The following is a 23,785-nucleotide window of genomic DNA, read 5'->3' as shown; positions in this document are numbered from 1 at the left end:
TCCTGAGGTCCCTTACAACCCTGATATTCTATGATTTTATGATAACAGGGTGCTGGCCAGGAGGGCCTGAGCCAGGCCCCTGTTAGTCCAGCTCCAATTAAGAGGAATTAATTGGCGCTGACTGGGTGTGGCTCGCCTAGGGGCTTGAGGAGAAACGCCTGCAGGCCTTATTAGCAAAAGGGTTATATAAATCTGGCAGAAAAGAAGCCAAAGGGGGGAAGAGGAAAGGGAGGAGCCTGTGGCTGTAGATCCCTACTGGCTGAGGAATCTAGCTGCCTGCCCCCACTCCCGGTGCTCGGTTGAACAGACTGTATATAGATGGTGGTGGGAAGTGACACTGTGAATAAAAGGGCACTGGTACTTGCACTCTAAGCGGTGTCCGGCTTATTTTTGGCACGAGCAGCACAAGGCTCTGTTACAGTAAGCAACTGCATTGAACCATGAATTCCACCTTGTAATCACTGGTTCATGTGGAAGTGACACTGCTTGGTTACCACTTTGGTTAGCCCCATGGACTCCTTGAGTTGTTGTTTACAGCTTGGACAATGCTTGAATATTCTTTTTAAAAGAAGAAACTAGTATACCCACAACAGGAAAATGTGTATGCCAGATATCACTGGCCATTGAAAGAATGTGTGCATTACAGGTAACATGAATTGCATTGGGCATTATTCCTTGTAGTACACCAGAGAGAACTTTGCACATGTACATTACGTTGTCAGAGAAATGCTGAGACCTTGTTGAAATCTAACTCTTAGTTTACACTAGCCTTTACTACAGCTTGTGATACAGCTGAAAAATTTACTGACTTGAGCTGAACAGGCTCTGTTAGGAAAACAGCATAGTTGTCTTTCCAGCTGCAGGATGAATAAAATGTGGAGTATGTACTTATCCTATGCATCTGTTGCTTCGTCAGGGACAATTGAAATGGAATCATATTCTGCCAGCACAGATTTTGTAAACTGAAGGTGCTTCACAATTACTTCTGTTAGATAATCTTGGTGACATTTGTTTGCACACTCGAAACTGCCAGCATTTGTTATATGCTTTCTGAAGTATTCCCTTAGTTTTGGATTCATTTTTTTTCTAAAGGTACGTTAGCAGCCTTGAAAGCCTCCACTAGCTCCATTGTAGTGCTTTCCCCCCCCCCCTCCCCCCCGACTACTTTCAATCATTCTTGTAAACATCATGGACACTTTCGCTTGTTTTTTGTTCTGACCTGTAGCCTCTGTACGTGCTTTTTGTTTAATATGCAATTCAGACTCAAAATGGCAACCAATTACGTTTTTTCTGAACAAATCCAGAATCACATTGCAAGATGAACAAAACAATTTACCACCTGAACCTTACTACATATAAGGTTCTCCATGGGTACTGCTTCACACTAACCAAAGCTGAAATGTTCTTTGCTTTTTTTGATTTGTCAGCCATCTTTATGTACAACAATCCTTTCACTCAACCTGTTTGTGCTCACTTATCATAAATGTTGACACACTCTCAATCAACAATCTACTGTAGTGACTGCTGTGCTCACTTTAGTCTACGCCATGCAACTATCCACTATGATGATTGGAATGATATTGCATGATTATAGACAACTGTTTTTGCATTGTGGAAATCACAAGTTTAGCAGCATATTTTATGACTAATACATATTTTTATTTTGAAGGTTAATTTTGTTGTTGATCCCATATGTCACATTTCTGTGAAATGGTGATCTACGTAGGCCTCTAGTTATAACTGTTAGGGCTGTAATCCATTCTCTTATGTAGGGTTGCTGCAAGTTTATGGTGTTTTGAATAGTATAGTGTTAAAATCAGATTTTATTCATTATATTCCTTATTTAGCTAATCCTTCTAAATCCGTATTGTCCCTTAACAAACACAAAGATGTGGTCCTTTGTATATCAAGTTTTATTTCCCTTATTTTGTCTAACTCTTCCCTCAAGGACTTGTGTATATATATCAGGACACATCAGAAACAGATGTTGATAATCCTATGTGTGTTGTTTACACCCCCAGCATTCACTGGATTCTCTGAATTCCAGATGGCACATAGACTAGAATGACTATGTATAAGATTAGAATGGGTTTAGCTTCAAATGTGCATCTGTCTGTTTTGTAACTTTAATTCCTTAGTCTAGACCGCCCTGCTCGTTTCACCTTTAGTATTCCTCCATACTTGCAATATGATTTCTTCCTTCACTAAGAGTAGGCAAGTAGCTCTTTCTTTCAATACATTTTTGAACCACTGTTCATCAGAAGGTGGTGAATTTAAAAATTAATTACTTGTTATATTAGTGCTTTATTTAAATCTCTCAGGAGTGCATAGAATTATACCTTAAATTGCAGCAATTGATATTGGAAAGATTAGAAACTGAATTTTCCACAACTTTCTAATGGTTAAGAATTCATACTGTAGAGCAGGGGTTCTCAACCTGGGGTACATGTACCCTTGGGGATATGCAGAGGTCTTTCAGGGGGTACTTCCAACTTATCTAGATATTTGTCTAGTTTTACAACTGGTTACATAAAAAGCACCAGGGAAGTCAGTACAAACTAAAATTTCATACAGACGTTGACTTGTTACACTGAAATGTAAGTACAATATTTATATTCCAGATGATTTTATAATTATATGGTAAAATGAAAAAGTAAGCAATTTTTCAGTAAGTGTGCTGTGACACTTTTGTATTTGTCTGATTTTATAAGCAAGTAGTTTTTAAGTGAGGTGAAACTTGGGGAGGCGGGTACGCAAGACAAATCAGACTCCTGAAAGGGGTAAAGTACTCTAGAAAGGTTGAGAGCCACTGCTGTAGAGTGTGTAGTCTACTGTGTATAGTACTAGACCAAGTCTTAGCAGACCTGGATTCTATTCCCATCTTTACTGCCGTCCTGCTAGATGACCTTGAACAGGTCACTTCCCCTTTCTGTACCTTTGTTTCCCTTCCCAGCTTTTGTCTGTCTTGTCTATTTAGGTTCTAAAGCTCTTGAGGGCAGGGAATGTCTTATTGGGTGTTTATACACTACCTACCACCAGTTTGGACACAGCACATACAAAAAGAACTCCTTCTCCCTCCCAGTCTTTGTGTGACTACTTAATCTGCTGCTGCGTTCAAAGAAAAATGTGGCGTTGCTGGCTGGGGCTGCTGTCCTCTGTGCTGTACAATTCCTAAGGCTCCCAGGAAAGCACAATGGAGCCATTACAAGCACAACTTATCAGAGGACTCTGATCCTGGAAAGGTGTCAGGAAGAACAGAAGGTGAACATGGGGGTCAGAGTGAGAGAGGTTGTGTCTTTGATTTTAAAAACAAAAAGAATTTAAAGAAATCCTTTGTAGAGCTGTATAGCATCTTGAATAAAAAAAATGTTAGGAGGAAAGGGAACCGTGAACTGAACTGAACAACAGTCTTTAAAGACAGCATGAGCCTGAGGCAATTGTTACTTTGCCTGCCAGTGCTTTTAGGGAGAAACAGATTCACTGTGTTGCACAAATAAGGAGACAGTTGAACCCCAGAAACTCCCAGATGCCCTTATATTTTAATTTAAAAGACAGCCTATATTGGGGGCAGATTCAGTTCCTGTCTCACGGGCCCACGCTTTGGCTTTCACACAAGAGCCATCGAGCTGGGCACGGGCACCGCAGGCCAGCACTCCGGCTGCCTCCGTGCAAAAGTTTGCAGCGGCGATGTCCGCTCAGGGCGCAGGTGTTTTCACTCTGTGCCGTGACATGGTGCTGAAAACGCCCGAGCGAAGTGCAAAACTGCCCGCCCCAGTGGTGCTGCCTCGCCCGCCCCTCAGGGGCTGGATTCCTCCCTTTGCCCTCCTCCCTCCTGGCCAGGAGCCAGGTAGGGCTCGTCCCGCTGTCTCCCCTTTGCTTCCCCCTGGCTGACCCCGCGCTCCCCGCCCCTCGTGCGGAGGCGGCACCTCCCCTCCCCGTCGGCCCGGCCCCAGCGCTGGCTCCCGGGTTTCCCTGTCCCGAAGCGGAGCAGCCACCTGGCGTTTCGGGACGCGGCTGCAGTTAGGCGGACGCTATGGCCGAGGAGCGGGACGTGTTCCTGAGGGCCCGGGGCAGGACGCTGAGCGCCTTTCGCGAAGGTACGCGGCCGCCTGGCCCAGCACAGGGCAGGGAGGCGGCTGGAACTCGGCGCCCGGCGGAACGTTTGTGCGGGGGGCGCGGGTTTCCGCCGGGCTCTTGTCACCGGGGCGCTACCAGGCTTTGGGGGGACGGATGCGCAGGCCCCGTCTGGCGGGGTGCGGGAGGCTGGGGGGGCCAGGGGCGGGGGTGAGGGTCTAGGAGAGCGTGCAGGTGCGTTGGCTGCGGGGTGGGGCTGACCACCAGGAAACGGGGCCGCCGAGCGGCGGAGGGTCACGACTCTAGCAAGGACTGTGGAACCGCGGGGGTCCGGTCGCGCCGTTGCTGTGGGGCCTGGTGGAAGGGTCACTGTCTTCCCAAGCCGCGGTGGAGGGGTCACTGGTAGCCCCCGCCCGCCACAGCGCAACAGGAGGGCGCTTCACGTACACTCCCGCCCGTCCGCGCCGGGACTCCGCGGTCTGAGGTGTCCTACACCTGTGAACTACCAGCGATACGATGACTCCGGTTCCCATTGCCCTGCTCCACTTACTGCAGTGCCCCTCACCCCGAGTGATTAACTCTGTAAGACACAAACATCAATCCATAATATCAAATACCAGCTATGACATAGAGTTGGCCACTAAGTCTAGTAGGCTGTCTCCCTCGGTAGTTCATGGCTGGTGTGTTTGAGACTATTGACTGCCCCTGGCCCAGTCATACCACCTCCTAGTAACGCTTAATTCTTTGTAAGTGGTCTGGGTGATGATCAGTTTATGTCTTGATGTATGAGTTTAAGGTTACCATTATGTCAGCTTTCATAATTACACATAGTCCCAGGTAGTTTATGGCTAGGTTAACAAAGATTGATTTAATATATAAATATAATGGAGATATCCTATCCCATCTCCTAGAAGTGGAAGGGACCTTGAAAGGTCATAGAGTCCAGCCCCCTGCCTTCACTAGCAGGACCAAGTACTGATTTTGCCCCAGATCGCTAAGTGGCCTCCTCAAGGATCGAACTCACAACCCTGGGTTTAGCAGGGCAGTGCTCAAACCACTGAGCTATCCCTCCCCCCATTTCTTGAAAGTCAGATGTAGAAAAGGTATCGATTTTATCTCTGTATTTGTCCTTGAATTGGTTTGCTGAGGTGGCTAGAGCGCTAAGGGCACAAAGCACCAGGCAACTTTGTCATATTTTCTTGCCTTCTTGGTGTTCATTGGAAATATTTGGTCTTACTGCCAAATTTAAAAAACAAAATCACCAATTTTGAGCCTGTGAAATACATGTTCACTCATTCTGGCAACCTATTAGTTACTGATGGGCTTGGTGGTTTGGAACAAAGCACTTAGCATTCTTGGAACAGGTAATAGACCAGCCCCCTGGTTACATCAGCTGTATAGTGAAATCTCAAGGAAGGAATATTTAGTAACAGCGAAAACATTGCTGAACAAAACTAGATCCAAAAACTTAATGAAATATGGTTGTATGAGAAGAGCAACAAACAAAATTGTCCCAAACCACATTCTTTGCCTCATATCATCTGGTAACTTGGTATTCTTCAGACACCTCCAATAAAATCATCTTTCTGCAAACCAGTATTGGTTTGGACTTACAAACTTGTGTTCAGTTTTTTATCTGCCACCTCTAGCTGAGATGTTTCCTTGTTCTAGATTTATTCTGTTCTTTTGAAAAAGGCTAAAGTTCAACAGAAGAAATGTTTAAATTATAAATAAAGTGCTGGAAAATGCAGATCCCAGGCTCCATAGGCCCAAGATTCTTCCATCTGAAAATGAAAAATATTTGTTCACATTTTGGGCTGGGGTTCCCAAATGTCTTTGTTGTTAATCTGTTCCACAGACATCATTCTGTTCACGAATCTCTCAACTCCTTTGAGATGCCTCTCACTTGTAATGTTATTCTGGCATAATATTTTTTTTCAAAAAACATGAAAACACTACCCATGGGCCTCATTTCCTTTTCTTATTGTTTCTTTTGCTAATCCCTCCTTCTGCATTCTATCCCAGAATTTGTGTACTCAGCTTTCACACTGCTAGTTGTAAATGGATCCATATTGACTTTAGGCTTGTTTTTTTTACACACTTTTCCTCCAAATTCCTCATTATCTAGAACAATTATAGTGTTTCAGTTAAGCTGTTTGGCCCTCTGTAGTTTAGATAACTAATTTTGCCAAAAAAATCACACATTTTAAAATGCTTAGTTTGCCCAATACAGTGTATTGTAAACAATTTTTTTGGAATTGTATAGTGCAGTTTGAAAATGTGATCATATTTATCTAATGCCATAGCTAGGGCCCTGTCAATTTCACGGTCATAGGATTTTAAAAATTGTAAATTTCATGATTTCAGCAATTTAAATCTGAAATTTCATGGTGTAGGGATCCTGACCCAAAAAGGACTGTTGTCTTGGGGGGGGGAGGTCGCGGTACTGCTACCCTTACTTCTGCGCTGCTGCTGCTGGTGGTGCCACTGCCTTCCCAGCTGGAGAGCAGTGGCTCCTGGCAGGGAGCCCAGCTCTGAAGGCGGAGCTACCGCCAGCAGCAGCACAGAAGTCGATGGTATGGTTGTCATGGGTTCCCCCTGGGGTGCCACCTGGAACTGGGGTACCACTGAGCCCCCTGACCAACCAGCCTGGGCTCCCACTCACACTACTGCTGTGACAAGCTGCAAAACTTTCCAACTTGCACTTTCACCAGCATTCATACATGTAGGGGCATACCCAGCTGCAGTTACACATAGGCTCTCTAACCACCAGCTTCCCAGCCTGGGACCTCAGAGCAGTACCATCCTGCCCTCGTCAAATCTGGCCAGTATATGGGTTTAATACCCGGTCTGCCTCTTCCTCAATGTGAAGAGAACAATGCACACTTATAACCAAGGAGAGATTTTCCCCAACCACTCTAGTCAAAGCTCACTGGTTTAGATTAAAACAAAAACAAGTTTATTAACTACAAAAGATAGATTAAGTGATAGCAAACAGATTAAGGCAGATTACCTAGCAAATAAACAAAAAAAAATGCAAACTAAGCTTAATATACTTGATAGATTGGATACAAATTAGCAGATTCTCACCCTAAGAGAGGATACAAGCAGGCTGCAGATTCTTAAGGCACAAGCTGCATTAGCTTTACAGCTTGGGCTTCTCGGGTCTTTATACACAGGCTAGAAATCCCTTTAGCCTGGGTCCAGCATTCCCTCCAGTTCAGTCTTTGTTCCTCAGGTGTTTTCAGGAGTCTTCTTGTATGGGGAATGAAAAACCACAGATGATGTCACTGCCTGCCTTATATAACTCTTGCAAATGGCAGGAACCCTTTGTTCCAAAGCTTGGTTCCCAGACCAGTTTGTGGAAAAATACTGACATCCCAAGATGGAGCCCAGCATCATGTGGCCTGGTCACATGTCCTTGTAGAGTCATACCAGCCATCACTCTCAGGCTGTTGGTAGCCTTCTCAGGAAGGCTCACCAGGTGGAAGATAAGCTTCTCCTAAGGCCTATTGTTCTCCCTAATGGCTCATTGCCCTGAATAGGCTCTTCCCAACCAGCTATCTAGACTGAAAGCATCTTGTCTAGTGGGCATTACCTAGGTGTAACTACATTTGAAATACAGAAACAGTCAATATTTATAAGTTCAGATACAAAAATGATACATGTATACAAATAGGATAATCATATTCAACACATTTTAAATTTCCCAATGACTCCTCTCAGATTTACCTTGCATAAAATGCATCATAATTATGCTACAACCATATCCTAATAATATCACTATGAAGAGTGGGATGCAGTGTCATAATGGTATTGTCACCTTCACTTCTGCACTGCTGCCTGCAAAGCTGGGCCTTCAGTCAGCAGCTGCCACTCTCCGGCCGCCCAGCTCTGAAGGCAGCAGCACAGAAGTAAGGGTGACATGGTACGGTATTGCCACCCTTACTTCTGTGCTGCGGCTCGTGGAGCGCTGCCTTCAGAGCTGGGTGTTTAGCCAACAGCCGCTTCTCTTCTGTGCTGCCTTCAGAGCTGGGTGGCTGAAGTAAGGGTGGCAATACGCAACCCCCCTAAAATAACTTTGCGATTTCCCCCCCCCCCTACCCAGCAACTCCCTTTTGGATCAGGACCCCCAGTTTGAGAAACGCTGGTCTCCCCCATGAAATCTGTATAGTATAGGGTAAAAGCACACAAGACCAGATTTCATGGTCTGACGTGTTTTTCATGGCTGTGAATTTTGTAGAGCCCTAGCCATAGCTCCGTAGAAGTGCAGCAGAACTTCTAAGGGCAAAGGATTTGGAGGAATAGGAAAGATAGTTTTTAACTGTATAGGAAGCAGGCAAAATAGAGAAAAGTGATTGTACAAGTAGCAGTACTGGCAAGCAGCCACTAGTTTGTGGAGTAGAAAGAAGTATGTTAAGGGAAAGGAATTTTTTGTTACTACCTTGGAACTCTTTGTTGCAAGTGACTTTTGTGGAACGTTCTGCCAGATGCACGTTATGCTTATGTAATAAAATCTATATATTGTGGATAGTCATTTGAGAAAAGCCTTATATATATTTTTTTAAACGAAGCTTTAAAAATTCCTCAACACATTTTACGTTTAGAATACACTATATTACAATTGCTAGTTAAATAAGAAACACTTAATTTTAACAGCATTAAGACCACCCCAATTTATTTAAAGATGATTTAAGAACTAGCTTGTTTTTCCTACCTCTTCCCAAAGGTGATGGATATCACAGTTGTTAGAGTCCCAGCCACTATTTCCACCTTGTTAGGAAGTTTTGTGATGCTTTGGATGATGGATGCTGTATAAAAATAAATTTGTATGTCTCATCTAGGGAAATACACACTTCTCCGGGCCAGCTCAGATTTTCACAACAATTAGGCAAACTTATGGCAGGTTTTGACTAATGCACCATGATTTCATGTTGCCATAACATATTCCACCCCCCTCCAAGCCTTTTAAAAAACTTCTCTAAAAAGTCCGTGTTTTATATAATGGGATTAAATGTTAACATTTGGGGGTGAAGATGAAAAGGAATGGAAAATCCAGTGGCAAGAGGTCAGCCTTTCACAGTACTCAGTGCACGCAAACCTATTTTTCTTAAAATAATCAGGTTAACAGATGCCACTCACATACACTTATTGCCTAAGTATCTTTTAAATCTTTGTATTTTGCTAATGCATATTGTAAATATATATAAGAAACTTTTTTCACAAGAAGGTCGTGGAACAGTTTACGTTGGCCAAGAAGCAAAAGCCTCTTACATACATTCTATGGTGGTTGCTAAGACAAGACTTTATTAAATAATCCTCTGTCTTCTGGTGGTTTGCCTGATAGATGAAATCAGTCTTTGTACCTGCTCATAGAAGCAATAATGGCAGCATTTTTTAAAGTCACAATTAGTGAGAATTTTTGAGTATTGAACAGGAAATTATAAATCATTTACTACAGTGTTCTCCAACCTTTTTACGCCCAAGATCACTTTTTGAATTTAAGGGCAACCCAGGCTCTACCACACCCCTTCCCCAAAGCTCTGCCCCGCTCACTCCATCCCCCCCCCCTTCGCTTGCTCTCCCCCAACCTCACTCACTTTCACCAGGCTGGAGTAGGGGTTTGGGAGGAGGTGAGGGCTCACGGCTTGGGCCAAGGGGTTCAGTGTGGGAGGGGACTCTGGGCTGAGCCTGGGGCAGTGGGTTGGGGTGCAGGAGGGGGTACAGGGTGCTGGCTCTGGAAGGTGGGGCAGGGGGTTGAGGTGCAGGAGGGGATATGGGGTGCTGGCTCTGGGAGCGGGCTCAGGGTTGGGGTGCGGCCTCCCGCTGGGCAGCACTTACCTCCAGCGGCTCCCGGTTGGTGGTGCAGCATGGCTGCCACTAAGGCAGGCTTCCTACCTACCCCGGCCCCATGCCGCTCCTGGAAGGGGCCAACATGCTCCTGTAGCCCCTGGGGAGGAGCCCAGGGGCACATGGCTCCGTGCGCTAGCGCTCTCTGCAAACACTGCCCCTGCAGCTCCTATTGGCCAAAGCTCCCCGGTCTCAGCCAATGGGAACTGTGGCGGTGGTGCTTGCGGGCAGGAGCAGTGCGTGGAAGGAGACCCCTGGCCGCGAAGCTGCACGGGCCACTTCTGGGAGCGGGTGGGGCCGGGGCAGGCAGGGAGTCTGTCTTAATGGCAGCCCCACTACACCATGGAAGATTGCGATCAACTGGGAGATCCTCTAGGATTGACCAGTCAATCATGATCGACCGGTTGGTGACCACTGATTTAGTAGAAGCACTTTATTTTTGAAAAACAAGCTGGCTCTGGGATGATAAGAGTGAAAATACATTTCCTTGGAGGAGAACTGCAAAGCAGGAGGGAAAAGTTTTGCCTCTTTACCTTCTTTCTGATGTATGAAGATTGTCTTGTTTGTTTCTTTAAAAATATTAGGGTCTCACCTCTCTCCCACTTCACGCAGAGGGAGATCTATAGCTTAGCTTACAACCAAATGTAACATCACTTAAAACCTTCCAAGATTTTGCCAGGACTCACCAACAAAGGAAGGGAAGTGGGAACCCGATATTTCTGACATTCCATGTTTTAAAAACAAACAGAAGGCAAGCTTGGGGTAATTTTTATTTAAATGAGTGTAAATGGCAACCCAAAAATATTTTTTTGCTTTGCAGTTCTTGTTTAACCATAGTTAGCATGCAAGACAGGTTATTTCAGTGTTAATTTGTGGGGTTGTGGGGAGGTGAGTTGAAATCCCTTGAGCACTTGTCTGTCAACAGGCATGGCTGTTTCTTGGTTCTGTTTGGTTTAAATTCTTATATTGTGCTCATGCCCCTGGCATATCAGTGCCTCTGTTCTCCTTCAGTGCCATAGTGTCCATGTAGATATTGTTGTCAAGAACAATGAATTTTATATGGACTGTCTTTATTTCATGAAGTGTCATGGTGTCTGAAAATGCCATAGTTGGTGTCTCAAGCCAAATAGTTAGTGTCTGTTTACAATGGATAATATGACCAATTTATATAAAAAGTGTATTTTATGAATGGAAAAATATGAGAGAACCGAAGAATGGCAGAGAAGATTTCAAAAAGTCATGCCAAGACATCAAGAGCTCCTTTCTGAAGACCATGAGTAAAGCCTTAAGACCCACACAGGTCACTGAAATGCCTTTCCTTGTGCCAGATCAGTCTCTCTTCTAGTGAGCTTTCCTCCTGCTGTGCATTGCTACTAGTGTGTTAGGATTAATTAATTGAGAGGTCACAGAAGAATTAATTGAGAAGTTCAAGATGTTATTGGTTCCCTCTTCTAAGTTCTCATTATTGACTCCTGAGGAAGCTATCACCTGTATCCTGTGTGTGCATGTAGACATGGTTGGAGTAGAACAAGAAGCAGAAACTGCTGCTGAAATAGGGGCACAACAACATGACATTCTGGAGCTGGCCGCCTTCTATGGCAGTTGTTTGGTATGCATACCAGTACTGGAGGCACAGGAACATAACATTCCTTGAGAATAGGAGTTCTGGGTAGCGAGTCAGTACACGCAAGTGGCTCAGGATCTTTCTTGAGCTCCAAAATGAAACTTCTGTATGTACAATGGACATTAGTGCAATAGTGGTTTGCAAAATACAAATTATTGAAGATATTTATGAAAGCTTCTGAAATTATTAAATGTACAAGATTGTATGCCATATTAGAGTGTCTTTGAAAGATACTGTGTATAGTGTAGCATCAGTATAAGTCTCGTACAACGTTATTTGCTAAGGCAGCTCTGTTTGGGAGTAAAATGTCATATTGTCAGTTCAAATATAATTCTAGCTATTGTAAAAATCTAGGGTTTTCTTTAGCTTTTATATGATGTACAGCTACTCTGCCTACCATTCTGATTTCTCTGTCATTTTCGGAGTTATGCATCCATGTGTTGCATAAATTCTTACATTTAGGTAAAGGACAGTAAAAGCACTGAAGAATCATGGCAAAAATATCTTCTGCTGGTGGACTGTTTTGATTTGTGGGTAGTGTTTCCCTTTTAAAAAAACCCTAAACTGCCATTGTGTAACTTTAATGGGGTGTAGAAGGGAGGGGAGATGTTATGTTCACAACAAATTGTAATCAAAGATCAATACATTCAGCCGAAAATGAAAAATTAAGCTAGAACCCAGTATGGAGAAATGTTCCATGTGTGGAGATTTCATATAGCTAGTCTAATAACTCCTTAAGTAGTGTTGTGGCACACCACCATATTGGGAAAACAAAGTATTTTTTGAGTGACCTTGTAAATAAATAATTTCTCAACTGGTAGAGGCTTAGAGCAAAGTGAATGTTATATCCCTGTCAGAGGGACTGGCTCTTGACAATTCTAGTTCCTGTATGCATTTGTGGGGCATAGAATTCTTCCAGAGTAAGAGATTTGTGTTACTGTAGGGAGAGCTGTGGCACAGGCTATCTCTGTTGTTTGTTTAGGGATCATTTGACTGGATATTGAGTCATAAGGACACTAGATCAATTTAATTTTAAAATGTGAAACCATGCACATACCTTCAGAAAGTGAAACCTGAACTAGGAAATGTGAATTTTACCACTGCATGTAGCGCCTCTGTAGCTTGGAAAAAGGAGTCAAGAACTCAGCCTTGTTGACCAGCTAAACTTCTAGGCTGAGATTCCAGAAAGCTCCACCCAGGCAGATGTCTTTATGCCATTTTGTGCTTTCAGGATTCTGGGCTCATTTGGGGCCTTGTGCAACCTCCAGCATAAATTGGAGTAGCCAGTTAGCTGGCTATTCCACAGCCCAGAATCTCCCAGAGCGCTGTGCTATGTCCCTGTCCCCTCATGACTCCAGATCCACTCTTGGCATGACCCTCATTCCAGGTTTTCAGAGGGTGTAGCATTGAGTCACCTTTGATAACTCAGTGTGGTGCCTGTTGCTGAGGGGATTTTTCCTTGACCCCTTGTGGGGAAGGAGGGCACAGTCTCCCTCCACAGTAACTCATTTAGGCAGCAAAACTGTAAACTATGATAACATAAAGTAAGACTAGAGGTTGTTTGACAGTAAGACTTTGTATGTAATGGGAAACACAACTCACTTTGTAGTGAGACATTCACCATAGTTTAGTCATTGATGAGATGCTAATAGCTTTTCAAAGAAGTTACTCAAATTTATAATCCAATGACAAGAGAAAGTAATTTTATTTTACTTCTTGATGCCAAGTGGTGGTGGGTTTAGGAAGGCTAAACTAAAAGCATTGGGGAAGAAATGAGGAAGAAATCCTGTATATACAGGAAAAAGAATGGGGAGTACTTGTGTCACCTTAGAGACTAACAAATTTATTTGGGCATAAGCTTTCGTGGGCTAAAGCCCACTTCATCAGATGCATGCAGTGGAAAATATAGTAGTAGGATTTTATATATATATGATACACACACACACACACACACACACACACACTGAGAACATGAAAAAATGGGGGTTGCCATACCAACTCTAAGGAGACTAATCAATTAAGGTGTGCTATTATCAGCAAGAGGAAAAAAAACTTTTGTAGTGATAATCAGGGTGGCCCATTTCAAATAGTTGACAAGAAGGTGTGAGTAACAGTAGGGGAAAAATTAGCACGGGGAAATAGTTTTAGTTTGTGTAATGACCCATCCACTCCCAGTCTTTATTCAAGCCTAATTTAATGGTGTCCAGTTTGCAAATTAATTCCATTGCTGCAGTTTCTCATTGGAGTCTGTTTTTTTTGGTTGAAAAATTGCGACTTTTAGGTCTGTAATTGAGTGACCAGGGAGGTTGAAGTGTTCTCCAACTGGCTTTTTAATGTTATAATTCTTGACGTCTGATTTGTATCCATTTATTCTTTTGCATAGAGACTGCCCGGTTTGGCCAATGTACATGGCAGAGGGGCATTGCTGGCATATGATGGCATATATCACGTTGGTAGATGTGCAGGTGAATGAGCCTCGGATGGTATGGCTGATGTGATTAGGTCCTATGATGGTGTCCCTTGAATAGATATGTGGACAGAGTTGGCAACGGGCTTAGTTGCAAGGATAGGTTCCTGGGTTAGTGTTTTTGGTGTGTGGTTGCTGGTGAGTATTTGCTTCAGGTTGGGGGGGCTGTCTGTAAGCGAGGACTGGCCTGTCTCCCAAGGTCTGTGAGAGTGAGGGATCGTCCTTCAGGATAGGATGTAGATCCTTGATGATGTGCTGGAGAGGTTTTAATTGGGGGCTGACGGTGACGGCTAGTGGCGTTTTGTCACTTTCTTTGTTGGGCCTGTCCTGCAGTAGGTGACTTCTGGGTATTCTGGCTCTGTCAATCTGTTTCTTCACTTCAGCAGGTGGGTATTGTAGTTTTAAGAAGGCTTGATAGAGATCTTGTAGGTGTTTGTCTCTGTCTGAGGGATTGGAGCAAATGCGGTTGTACGTTACAGCTTGGCTTTAGACAATGGATCGTGTGATGTGGTCTGGATGAAAGCTGGAGGCATGTAGGTAAGTATAGCGGTCAGTAGGTTTCCGGTATAGGGTGGTGTTTATGTGACCATCGCTTATTAGCACTGTAGTGTCCAGGAAGTGGATCTCTTGTGTGGACTGGTCCAGGCTTAGGTTGATGGTGGGATGGAAATTGTTGAAATCATGGTGGAATTCCTCAAGGGCTTCAATGGTCACATAAACACCACCCTATACCGGAAACCTACTTACTGCTATACAGGGCTGGTGCTACCATTTAGGCAGACTAGGCGATTGCCTAGGGTGCCAAGATTTGGGGGCGCCAAAAAGCAGTGCCCCCAATTTTTTTTTTACAGTTTTCCTACGCCCCCTCCCCGAGCTTGCGGTCGCCGCTCCACTTCTCCCGCCTCCCAGGCTTGCAGCGCCAATCAGCTGTTTGGCGCCGCAAGCCTGGGAGTGGAGGAGAATTAGAGCGGGGGCGGTGTGCTCGGGGAGGAGGCGGAGCAGAGGTGAGCTGGGGTGGGGAGCTGCTGCGGGGGAGGGGGCGCCTCAGGGCGGGGGGAGGGGCTGGGAGCTGCCGCAGGGCGGGGGGGGCATAAGGTGGAAGTTTCGCCTAGGGCGCGAAACTTCCTTGCACAGGCTCTGCCGCTATACTTACCTACATGCCTCCAGCTTTTCATCCAGACCACATCACACGATCCATTGTCTGCAGCCAAGCTCTAACGTACAACCGCATTTGCTCCAATCCCTACTCGTTCTTTTTGCTGATACAGACTAACATGGCTACCACTCTGAAACCTGTATATACAGGAATACTTTAGGGAAACAAAGGAACAACAGCTGTTTAAAAAGTACATAGAATGATGGTTGAACAGCCAAAATAATGGGAACCAGCTGTTGCAGAATTTTGCATCTTTTAAAAATACATTATAGAGTGATTACCAATACCATAAAAGGATCATTCAAAGCGGTAAAACCAAAAGTCAGCACGCACACCCTTACAATTTAGGGCACTCTGCATATCCAGCCCAGCACGTGAAGAAATTCTAGTGGTTCCTCAGACTTCTGTTGCTTAGAGAATAATTAGTGTTCTGCATTTTCAGTTTTTATTTGTTTAAAAAAAAATAAAAATCTGGGAAATTTACAGTGTTTATTTTCCAAACATTAAAACTGGAATGAAATCAGGTTAAAAGAGAAAAATCGGGAGTGGGAAAAAGAAAAACAAAAAAACTTTTGTAATATGCACATTTTACTACAGTGTAACTGAAACTTTTTTTAAATGTACAAAGGTATGTTTTGTCTCTCTGAGAGCTCGTAGTTTTTCCAGAAACCTGGTTTGCGTACACTCGCATAATTTTCTTCCAAGTATTCTCACTCATGTTAAGCCTCTTGCTTTCTTGGAGGTAGCCCAACTTTGAAAAGGTGCTCTCTGAATCAATAGATCCAGGGCTACACTCAAAGCTTGCCATGCCACTTTGCTGAAGTTGGGAAGTGTGTCTTGATGATTGTTCCAAAAAGCCAGCACATCCAGTTTTGCATTGTCAGAGTTAGGCAAGTTCATGAAAGTAGTAAATTCCCCTTTCGGATTTGAAATTTCATCGTCCGTGGCAAATGATTGAAACACTCTGGCATAAATCATAGTCTGCTGCAGAATTCACCTTGAGAAAGGGGTGAAATACCTAAAATGACATTCCAAAAAGAATCTTTGGCACCAAACACTTTGGGGTTCAGATTACAGGTCATGGTCATCTCCCATTTCTTGCTGAGCATTGTGTTGAAGGTTTTGAATGCTTTTTTGGTTTTCTCATGCTCTGGGGTCAGAAGGATTTCCAGAAACAGCTGGGTTTTCTTGATGTACGTTTCTCTTGCAGCTGAGATTTTGGTTGTCAGGATTCAGTAAACATCTGTATTTGCAAATGTGTTGGCAATAGCTGGAGAAAACGCCAGTGTTTTCTGTGTGTCACGCAGTGATTCCAAGTTTTCAACGATGAATATTACCTTGGTGCACAGAATCTGGAGGTCATTCTGGTTATTTGCTAGTCTCGTCAGTGTTTCCGCTTTAGAACCAACAAACTCAGGATGATCTAGGAGATGCATTAGCACAGTCCACACATTATTTACATGATAGTCAACAAAGTACAAGCTCATCAGCCAACGTGGCACAAAAGGGGTAGGTAATCAGCAGTCGACTCTGCAGTCGTCTCGCACTGTGAAAAACAAAGCCTTCAACTTGTTCGCATGCTTGAAAATGGCCCCAAACCTAATGATGCAAGATTTCACATCTTTCATTTCTTCTGTAGCAGTAGCTGTTGACAGCACAATGTTAATCAGATGAGCAGGACAGGTAATGTGTAGCAACTCTGGGTTCTGATTGAGTTTAATCTCCTGTGCAAACTTAGCCATGGAGGAAGTCAAATCTGTGTTAGTTGTGGCCACATTGTACCAAGTTAGTTGGTACATCTCAAACATGTCAGTTACTACTGTGTCACATCAGCACAAAATAATTCACTTTGAAATAAAAAAAACTAAAACAAAAGGCCAAGAATTGGATGGTCCAAGGCATCAGGAGACTCGTCAAAGATCAGACTAGACATCACATTTCCATCAGTTCATTCTATCAGTTTAGGTACAAGTATCGTCATTTTCTTTCAGATATTTATGAGTGAGGTTGTCTGCATTCGGAAGGGTTTTTGCTGGTGGACAGTATTGTTGCACAAAGTCACCAATAGGCTCCGCTGCAATTAACAGTGGTTGTCTGGCGAAACAGAGCACACACAAATTCACTGATACAATTATGCTGTGTCCTCTCTTTCATTAAAACCCTGGTGAAGCTCCTGATATTGAGTGCTTATCCCAAAGCTCACTTTCTTCTTTAAGCTACTTGTGTTGCTTGCTTTCGACATGCTCCTTTATTCTGTCAGCATGAGCACTGACCTCAATGCTGCAGTAATTGCAGCACAATGCATCCTCTTCACTCTGGTCTTTTCTTTTCTTGAAAATTTTTAAGTACTGATTTTCTTGTTGGTATTCAGGCACAAATTTGCATTTTTGTCCCACATTTACCTTCTCTTTATCTATGGAGGATTGATTGATTACGTTCAGCGCCACACTAAACAGATGCAAAAAAATAGGCGGTCAGTGTCTCCTTGTGAGCCAGTCGTACTGCGATATTAACATTGTTTGTTTTTGTTTGTTTTTTTTTTCCTGACTTCCATCATGTGTGTTCTGTGTTTTACACTGAGAAACTGTTTCGATCTCAGAGCTGCAGGAAACAGCAATCACATAAAGCATTAGTGTTTAACAAAAATAAATACCCGAAAAAAATAGAGTGGATTGATTTAAACTGGTGTAAATCAGTTAAAACTGAATTCCTTTTAATTAAAAAAAAAAAAAAAACACCTAGTAATTTATTGGTAAAAATTGAAAACATGGAACACTAAGAATAATCTAGCTTCTGGAAACAGAAGTGTATCCTCCTCCTCCTTATTGATTAAAACTCAGTTAAAAACTTTTACACTTTTTGTCGCACCTGACACATGTTTGTGGAGAAGCTATTATATCTGTTTCTCATGACTACATGTGGGAATTAGGAATTAGTGATGTTGCAGTACATTGTTCAGACATTGGCCTTATTTGAGACTGTAGCATTACAGCCACCATGGAGATGGCGAGCCAGTTTTTAATTCTCTGGACTCTGCTAAATTATATGATGTTTCAACTTCAACTAAGATGGAACGGATGCTCACTAATGTGGAATCTCTAGTCATTTGATGCTCTCCCTTTGAATAACCCTTGTGTTTATGTGATTATATAACCTACCCAAAGGGGTATGAAAAATGTACCTGACCTCCACTAACATTGAGGACTAAAACACCTAGCTAGAGTGATACCTGCACACTCTCAAAAAAGCCAAAAGTACAAAACTGCTGTGCAGTATCTAATTGTAATATTGTCCATGAACATTTTATTTATGAATAATCTTTCTTCACACAGGGTTTTGCAGAGGTTTACACTAAACTGGTGCAAACTGTGTAAAGAGTGGTTTATCTTGGATTATCTTAAATCTGTTCCTAATCAATTTAAGATACAGTATAATAAGGCTGGTTTAAACCAAAATACATTAGTGTACTTTTGCATTAGTGTAACCAAATTGGTTTAAAATTGCACCGAGTATTAATTAAGAATTAGTAAACTGGTGGAGCTCTGTGTAAATAAGCCCTATTTTTTTTAAAAAGGAACTTACTACTTGGACTGACCAAATAGCAGAAAAAAGTGTTGAATATATTATGTATTGATCTTCATTGTTTACTATGTAGCTGATCTAATACTACAAAAATATAGCTATTGACTAATTTCCGTGGCATTGTTGACTAATTTAATCAAACAGTATATTAACCAAATACTGTTTGCCCATCCCTGCTTATTGCAACTCTCAGTTTTAATATATCTTCTTCCCCTTCCTGGCTTCACTCAATTTCTTCTTTTTTCTTTCTTATAATAGGTGATGGTGTAACTTTTCCTGCATCATTTCAGTTTCTCTTTCCTCTGTTTATTCGCAATCCTTCCATTTCCATGTCTCTTTCCCTTTCTCCATTTTAAGTTCTTCTGCCACTTCTCATAGAATCTCTCTGTATACTGAACTTCTCTTTTCTAATGTATCCCAACAGTCTCTCTGTCCCCATATCACTCACGCCAATACATGTACATTTAAGTGTATATACCTATAAGGTAGAAGACTAAATTTACTAGCCAGTAACCAATTAGTATGAAAAAAGTAGATGTCCTTGTTGTCAGGGCCAGTAATCAGGTGATGAGCCAACTGTGTAGCTCAAGTTTTTGAAAAAGCGGTGGGTGCTGGGATTCTTTCTTTGACCCTGTTCAGGTGGTTCATTTTTGTGTAAACCTCTGTTTAGTATGTGTCTGATAAAATTGAAGCCCTCAGCCTTCTCTAACTTCTGGAAGAGAGAAGTACTTTCTCCTTGTTCCTCTGTGCTGCTGCATGGGCATTTCTGATGGGGTGCCTTATACTCTACTTTTCCCAGAGACTCCACTTTTGTATTCTCCTGTAGTGCTTGCCTCCTGTGTTGCTCAGAGCTTTCCAGAGCAGCAGTGAAACTGACTTGGTTCTTATCAGTTTCACAGCTGCCTACAGAGTTCTCACTAGCAGCAGTGAAAACTGAGAGGAATATGGTCTGTTCTCATTGTGTAGCAGAATGGAGAAACTTTGAGCAGGAACAAGCAGCACCAGACAGCCTGACCTGGGAAAGCTTCCTACTCCTCCAAACTGAATAGCTTTTTCAAACCCTCCTTTTCCTTACTAAGTCACAGAACATGTCTGCTGAGTTAGAACCCTCAGAGATGCAGGCTTCCTTAACTCATCTTTATAGCTTTTCACTTCAAAAAATCTAAGTTGATTTCTCTGCCTAAACAATGTCTTCGATGCAGCACATAAACTGATTTTTATGACAGTCGTATTTCTCATTTTCCATGCAAGACACATGAAATAAAAACCTAAATTATGTTGTGTCATTCAGCCAGTTCCAAAAGGATTCTACAGAAAACAGATGGATTGATGGATCATTTCACTTCTCTGAATAAAAACCTGACTGAATGAGTTTTCTAATTTGCAAATGTTAAAGGTTGCATTTCAGATTTAAAAACTAATGGATAAAGGTTTTCAGTCTGTAAAATGTGAGATTTAGCGGTATTATTAATGTACAAGAGGACGATGACTATATGAATTGATAGATGATGTTAGCTGACTATAAATTGTTTTATTTAACAATTACATTTTAAATTAAGTGAAATGTAGGAACCAACATTTGGCAAAGAGATGTGGCACTAATGGCAGCAGTTAATAACTTAGAACTGATCCTGACATCTCTTACTTTTGCTGTTGAAGGAGAGGAAAGTGGAATGGCGTGCGTTAAGAATAGCAGTTACTTTTGCCAGTCTGTGTTTTGAGTTTCAATGTTAAACAATTTTTTTTTAAAAGTGTTTCCTCCTAAAGGATCCCCAAATCAGGCTACATTTAGTTGGCTAAATATGGGTTTAAGAGCCTTTTTTTTTTTTTAATTTGTTTTTGATTTTTAAGGGCTTATCTGAAAAAAACTGACTTGCTGTAGGTTGCCTAGAAATCAATGTAGCTACCTTGGAAGGATGAAGTTCTGAGCTCACCTTGATGACATTTGAATCTGTAGTTCCAGGGGCGCTGAGCGTGTTTCTATGCTAGCCTTTTATTATATTTTAATTCCACTATTGCAGTTACCACTATTCCAACTATTATGTTGTGTAACCCTGGTCAGAGAGAATTCTGGTGGAAATACAGTTCTCCTTGTTCTGAAGCACTATAGTGATAGAATGTGGGTTTTTCATCATGAATTTAATAAAAACAAACCAACCCACTTATATAATAAACAAGCTCCAGGACTTCAGACAGCTACCAGTGAATGTTTTAATTGTAGATATTAAAGCAAGGATAAAACTAAAAGGGGTAAGACAAAGGGCTTGTCTACACCACAGGTTATGTTGGTACAACTTATGTCACTCAGGGATGTAAATAAGTTACACTGACCTAAACGCCTTTGTATACAGCGCTATGTCGGCAGGAGAACGTCGGTGCAGCTGCACCATGGGAGCGTTTCTAGTGTAGACTAGCCCAAAGTGAGAGTCAGACAAACCTTAAAGAAGAGCATAAAAGGGAGAAACCCAGCTGCAGTAGTCCAAAACCAAACACTTGGAATGCAAGGAAATGCCTTTAGACAATCAGGGAAGCAACAGTATACTTTTGAAAAGTTTGTACTGTAGTTTAGAGAAAAGTTGGGACACCCACGTTCTCCTATCTCTAGCAGAATATGGTCTTAGCTATTCATGGACAAGTAATGAGAAATTTTTTCTTAGCCTGCTTTGCTATCTAAATTATTTAAGGTTTTTTTTGTGATACCCGTTACTGAGATATCTGACGCACAAAAGTACAAAAAATTAACTGAAACTACAAAAATCCTATTCTTTCCTTCCATAAGTTTCTGGTCTTAAGTGGAGCGTGGGGGAAGCTGTACGCATTTTAGTTTGCCTCCAGGCTCATACATTTTTATTCTAGGTTTCAGTCAGGAGCCATTATGAGCATCCTAAATTAAGGTTTCCATTTGACCCTTCCAATTCTCACTAATGACTTTGAGGCCCAATGTAAATGACCGAAGCTAGCAAATAAAAAACCAACAATAAAATAAATTATTTATAATATTTCATAGTATATTAGTAAATGTTGTGTAGCATTTTGAGACGGAAAAGCAGTTCAGTAGTAGTAATATGAGATCTCCTTATAATGCTGTGTTATGGGAGTGGGGAGAGCCTTTTGTAAGTCTAAATAGTAAAAATAAAATGTATGAGAGCAGGCTTGAAAAATTTGCCAGAGAATTAAAACTACCAGCCCAAAGTTCAAGTCAAGGAGGAAGGTGATATGCCTGGACCTCACTGCCAATTGACCTTATGGGTATGTCTACACCACAGTTAGACTCCTGCGGCTGGCCTGTGCCAGCTGACTTGGCCTTATGGGGCTCGGACTGCAGGGCTGTTTATTTGTAATGTAGCTTCCAGGCTCAGGCTAGAAGCCCGGGCTCTAGGACCTAGTGAGGAGAGAGGGTACCAGCCCGAGCCTAGGAAGGTTCCTGCCCAAGCCTCATAAAAGCAATTCAGCTGGCATGGGCCAGCCCAGAGCTGCTGACAATGAGGAAAGAATGCTGCGATTCCTACTGGGTTGCTGTCCTGCATCCTATACAGGGGATGTGTCTCTAGCTAGCAAGAGCTTTGCACTAGTGAGTGAATTTTTCAAGCTTTCTCTAGTATGGTAAGAGCAAAAAGCATTTAACATAGTAATAATTTAAGTGGATTCCTTCTGACACCATAAAATGTAGAGCGTTTTTAATTTGTTAATTAAAAAGGCAATAATTGAAAATTAATCTCTTCTGTTCCATACTATTGAGCTATGTTGTAGTCCTGAAGTTTTAAGCACCATTTGCTTTGTTGTTGGTATGCTTTTTCTCTAGTCATCCTGTAGCCACAAGTCAGCATTGCATAATTACAATAAATAAAAATGCTCTAATCTGTTATAGGGAAATATTATGCTTGTGCTTACTCTATTAAAATATTGTGCCTACTGTATTAAAGTGGCCTTCGTTTAAAGAAAGTTACTCTTCACCTTGATAATACAGGGAAAATTTCCTTTCCCTTTAAGATTTTACTAATATATATATTTTTTTAAAGATGATGAATGTCAATGGAAAGCCCCTTTCTACTTCATCCAAGGAGCGGATCCCCAGTTTGGACTGATGAAAGCCTGGGCAATTGGTGACTGTGACAATGGAGGTGATGAATGGGAAGAGGAGATCAAATTAACAGAGCAAGCCGTGCAAGCCATTAACCAGTTAAACCCCAAGCCCAAGTTCTTTGTACTGTGTGGTGACCTCATACATGGTATGCCAGGTAAGACTGTTAAAAATGTACACTGGTAATCATATTCCCATTTTCTTTTTTAATTTTCGATGTGATTTACAATTACCTTAGCTTTACAGTCAGGCATAGTATAAGATACTATATAATATCGTGTTCTCATGGATGTGTACTTCTAAGCCCATGCTTGAAGTAGTATTCTGACCTCTCCAGTTGACTCCCTGTGCCATTCATGCATGCTAGCTCTGCCTCTCTGTTAGTAACTTCTTCCTGTGGCTTAGAGAAATTTGCTGTTAGAATGAAATATAATTTTCAAGAGGACATGTAAAAGTACTTTCACCAAAAGTATTACTTTCATAAACAGTATAGGGACTCCAGCCAGGTGACAGAGCAGTGCTGGGGAGAGAACCAAGGAATAGCCATGCATTTGAGTACCTAAAGGGAGTTGAGTTTGGGGCCTAATAGAAAATCTTCAGCGAGATATTTCTAATGCTTAATAGAACCTTCATCTTAAAAGTAATATACTCGATCTTAAAATGCCCTAATACAATTCAGAGAGTAGAATTCTAATCCATTATTGCAGGACCATGAGATCAGACTAGTGTTATATACTGAAGCAGGCTACAACAGAACATATACAAATATGGATTACAAGATTTAGCTGTTCCTTACTTTTGCAACTAGACCAGTAAATTTTCTTTACCATAACTGTTCTTTTTGTTTAAAAAGAAAAATAATTTTACTGGAAGTGTATAAATAGTTTCATAGACTTTATGGAGTTTTCTTATTTAGAAACCTCAACATCTTGGCAATTTTAATTAGAAGCC

The 23,785-nt window shown here is 42.1% G+C and overlaps 1 protein-coding gene across 2 annotated transcripts in view; it reads left to right on the top strand.

Moving 5' to 3' along the window:
* The first annotated feature begins 3,948 nt into the window (after positions 1 to 3,948).
* CPPED1 (calcineurin like phosphoesterase domain containing 1) overlaps positions 3,949 to 23,785 on the top strand; it is an 83,545-nt gene continuing 63,708 nt past the window's right edge. For both annotated transcript variants that reach the window (XM_024194197.3, XM_024194195.3), the window contains exons 1-2: positions 3,949 to 4,097; positions 22,773 to 22,991. In XM_024194197.3, coding sequence (XP_024049965.2) covers positions 4,034 to 4,097; positions 22,773 to 22,991 — 283 coding nt within the window. In that variant the 5' untranslated portion in view covers positions 3,949 to 4,033. The remainder of the gene's footprint in view (positions 4,098 to 22,772; positions 22,992 to 23,785) is intronic.

The sequence above is a fragment of the Terrapene carolina genome, unplaced genomic scaffold (genome assembly GCF_002925995.2).
Source record: "Terrapene carolina triunguis isolate 2854851 unplaced genomic scaffold, T_m_triunguis-2.0 Scaffold93, whole genome shotgun sequence".
In the NCBI taxonomy this organism is placed as follows: Eukaryota; Metazoa; Chordata; order Testudines; family Emydidae; genus Terrapene; species Terrapene triunguis.
The sequence above is the reverse complement of the archived record's forward strand: the minus strand, read 5'-3'. Positions and strand labels throughout refer to the sequence as shown.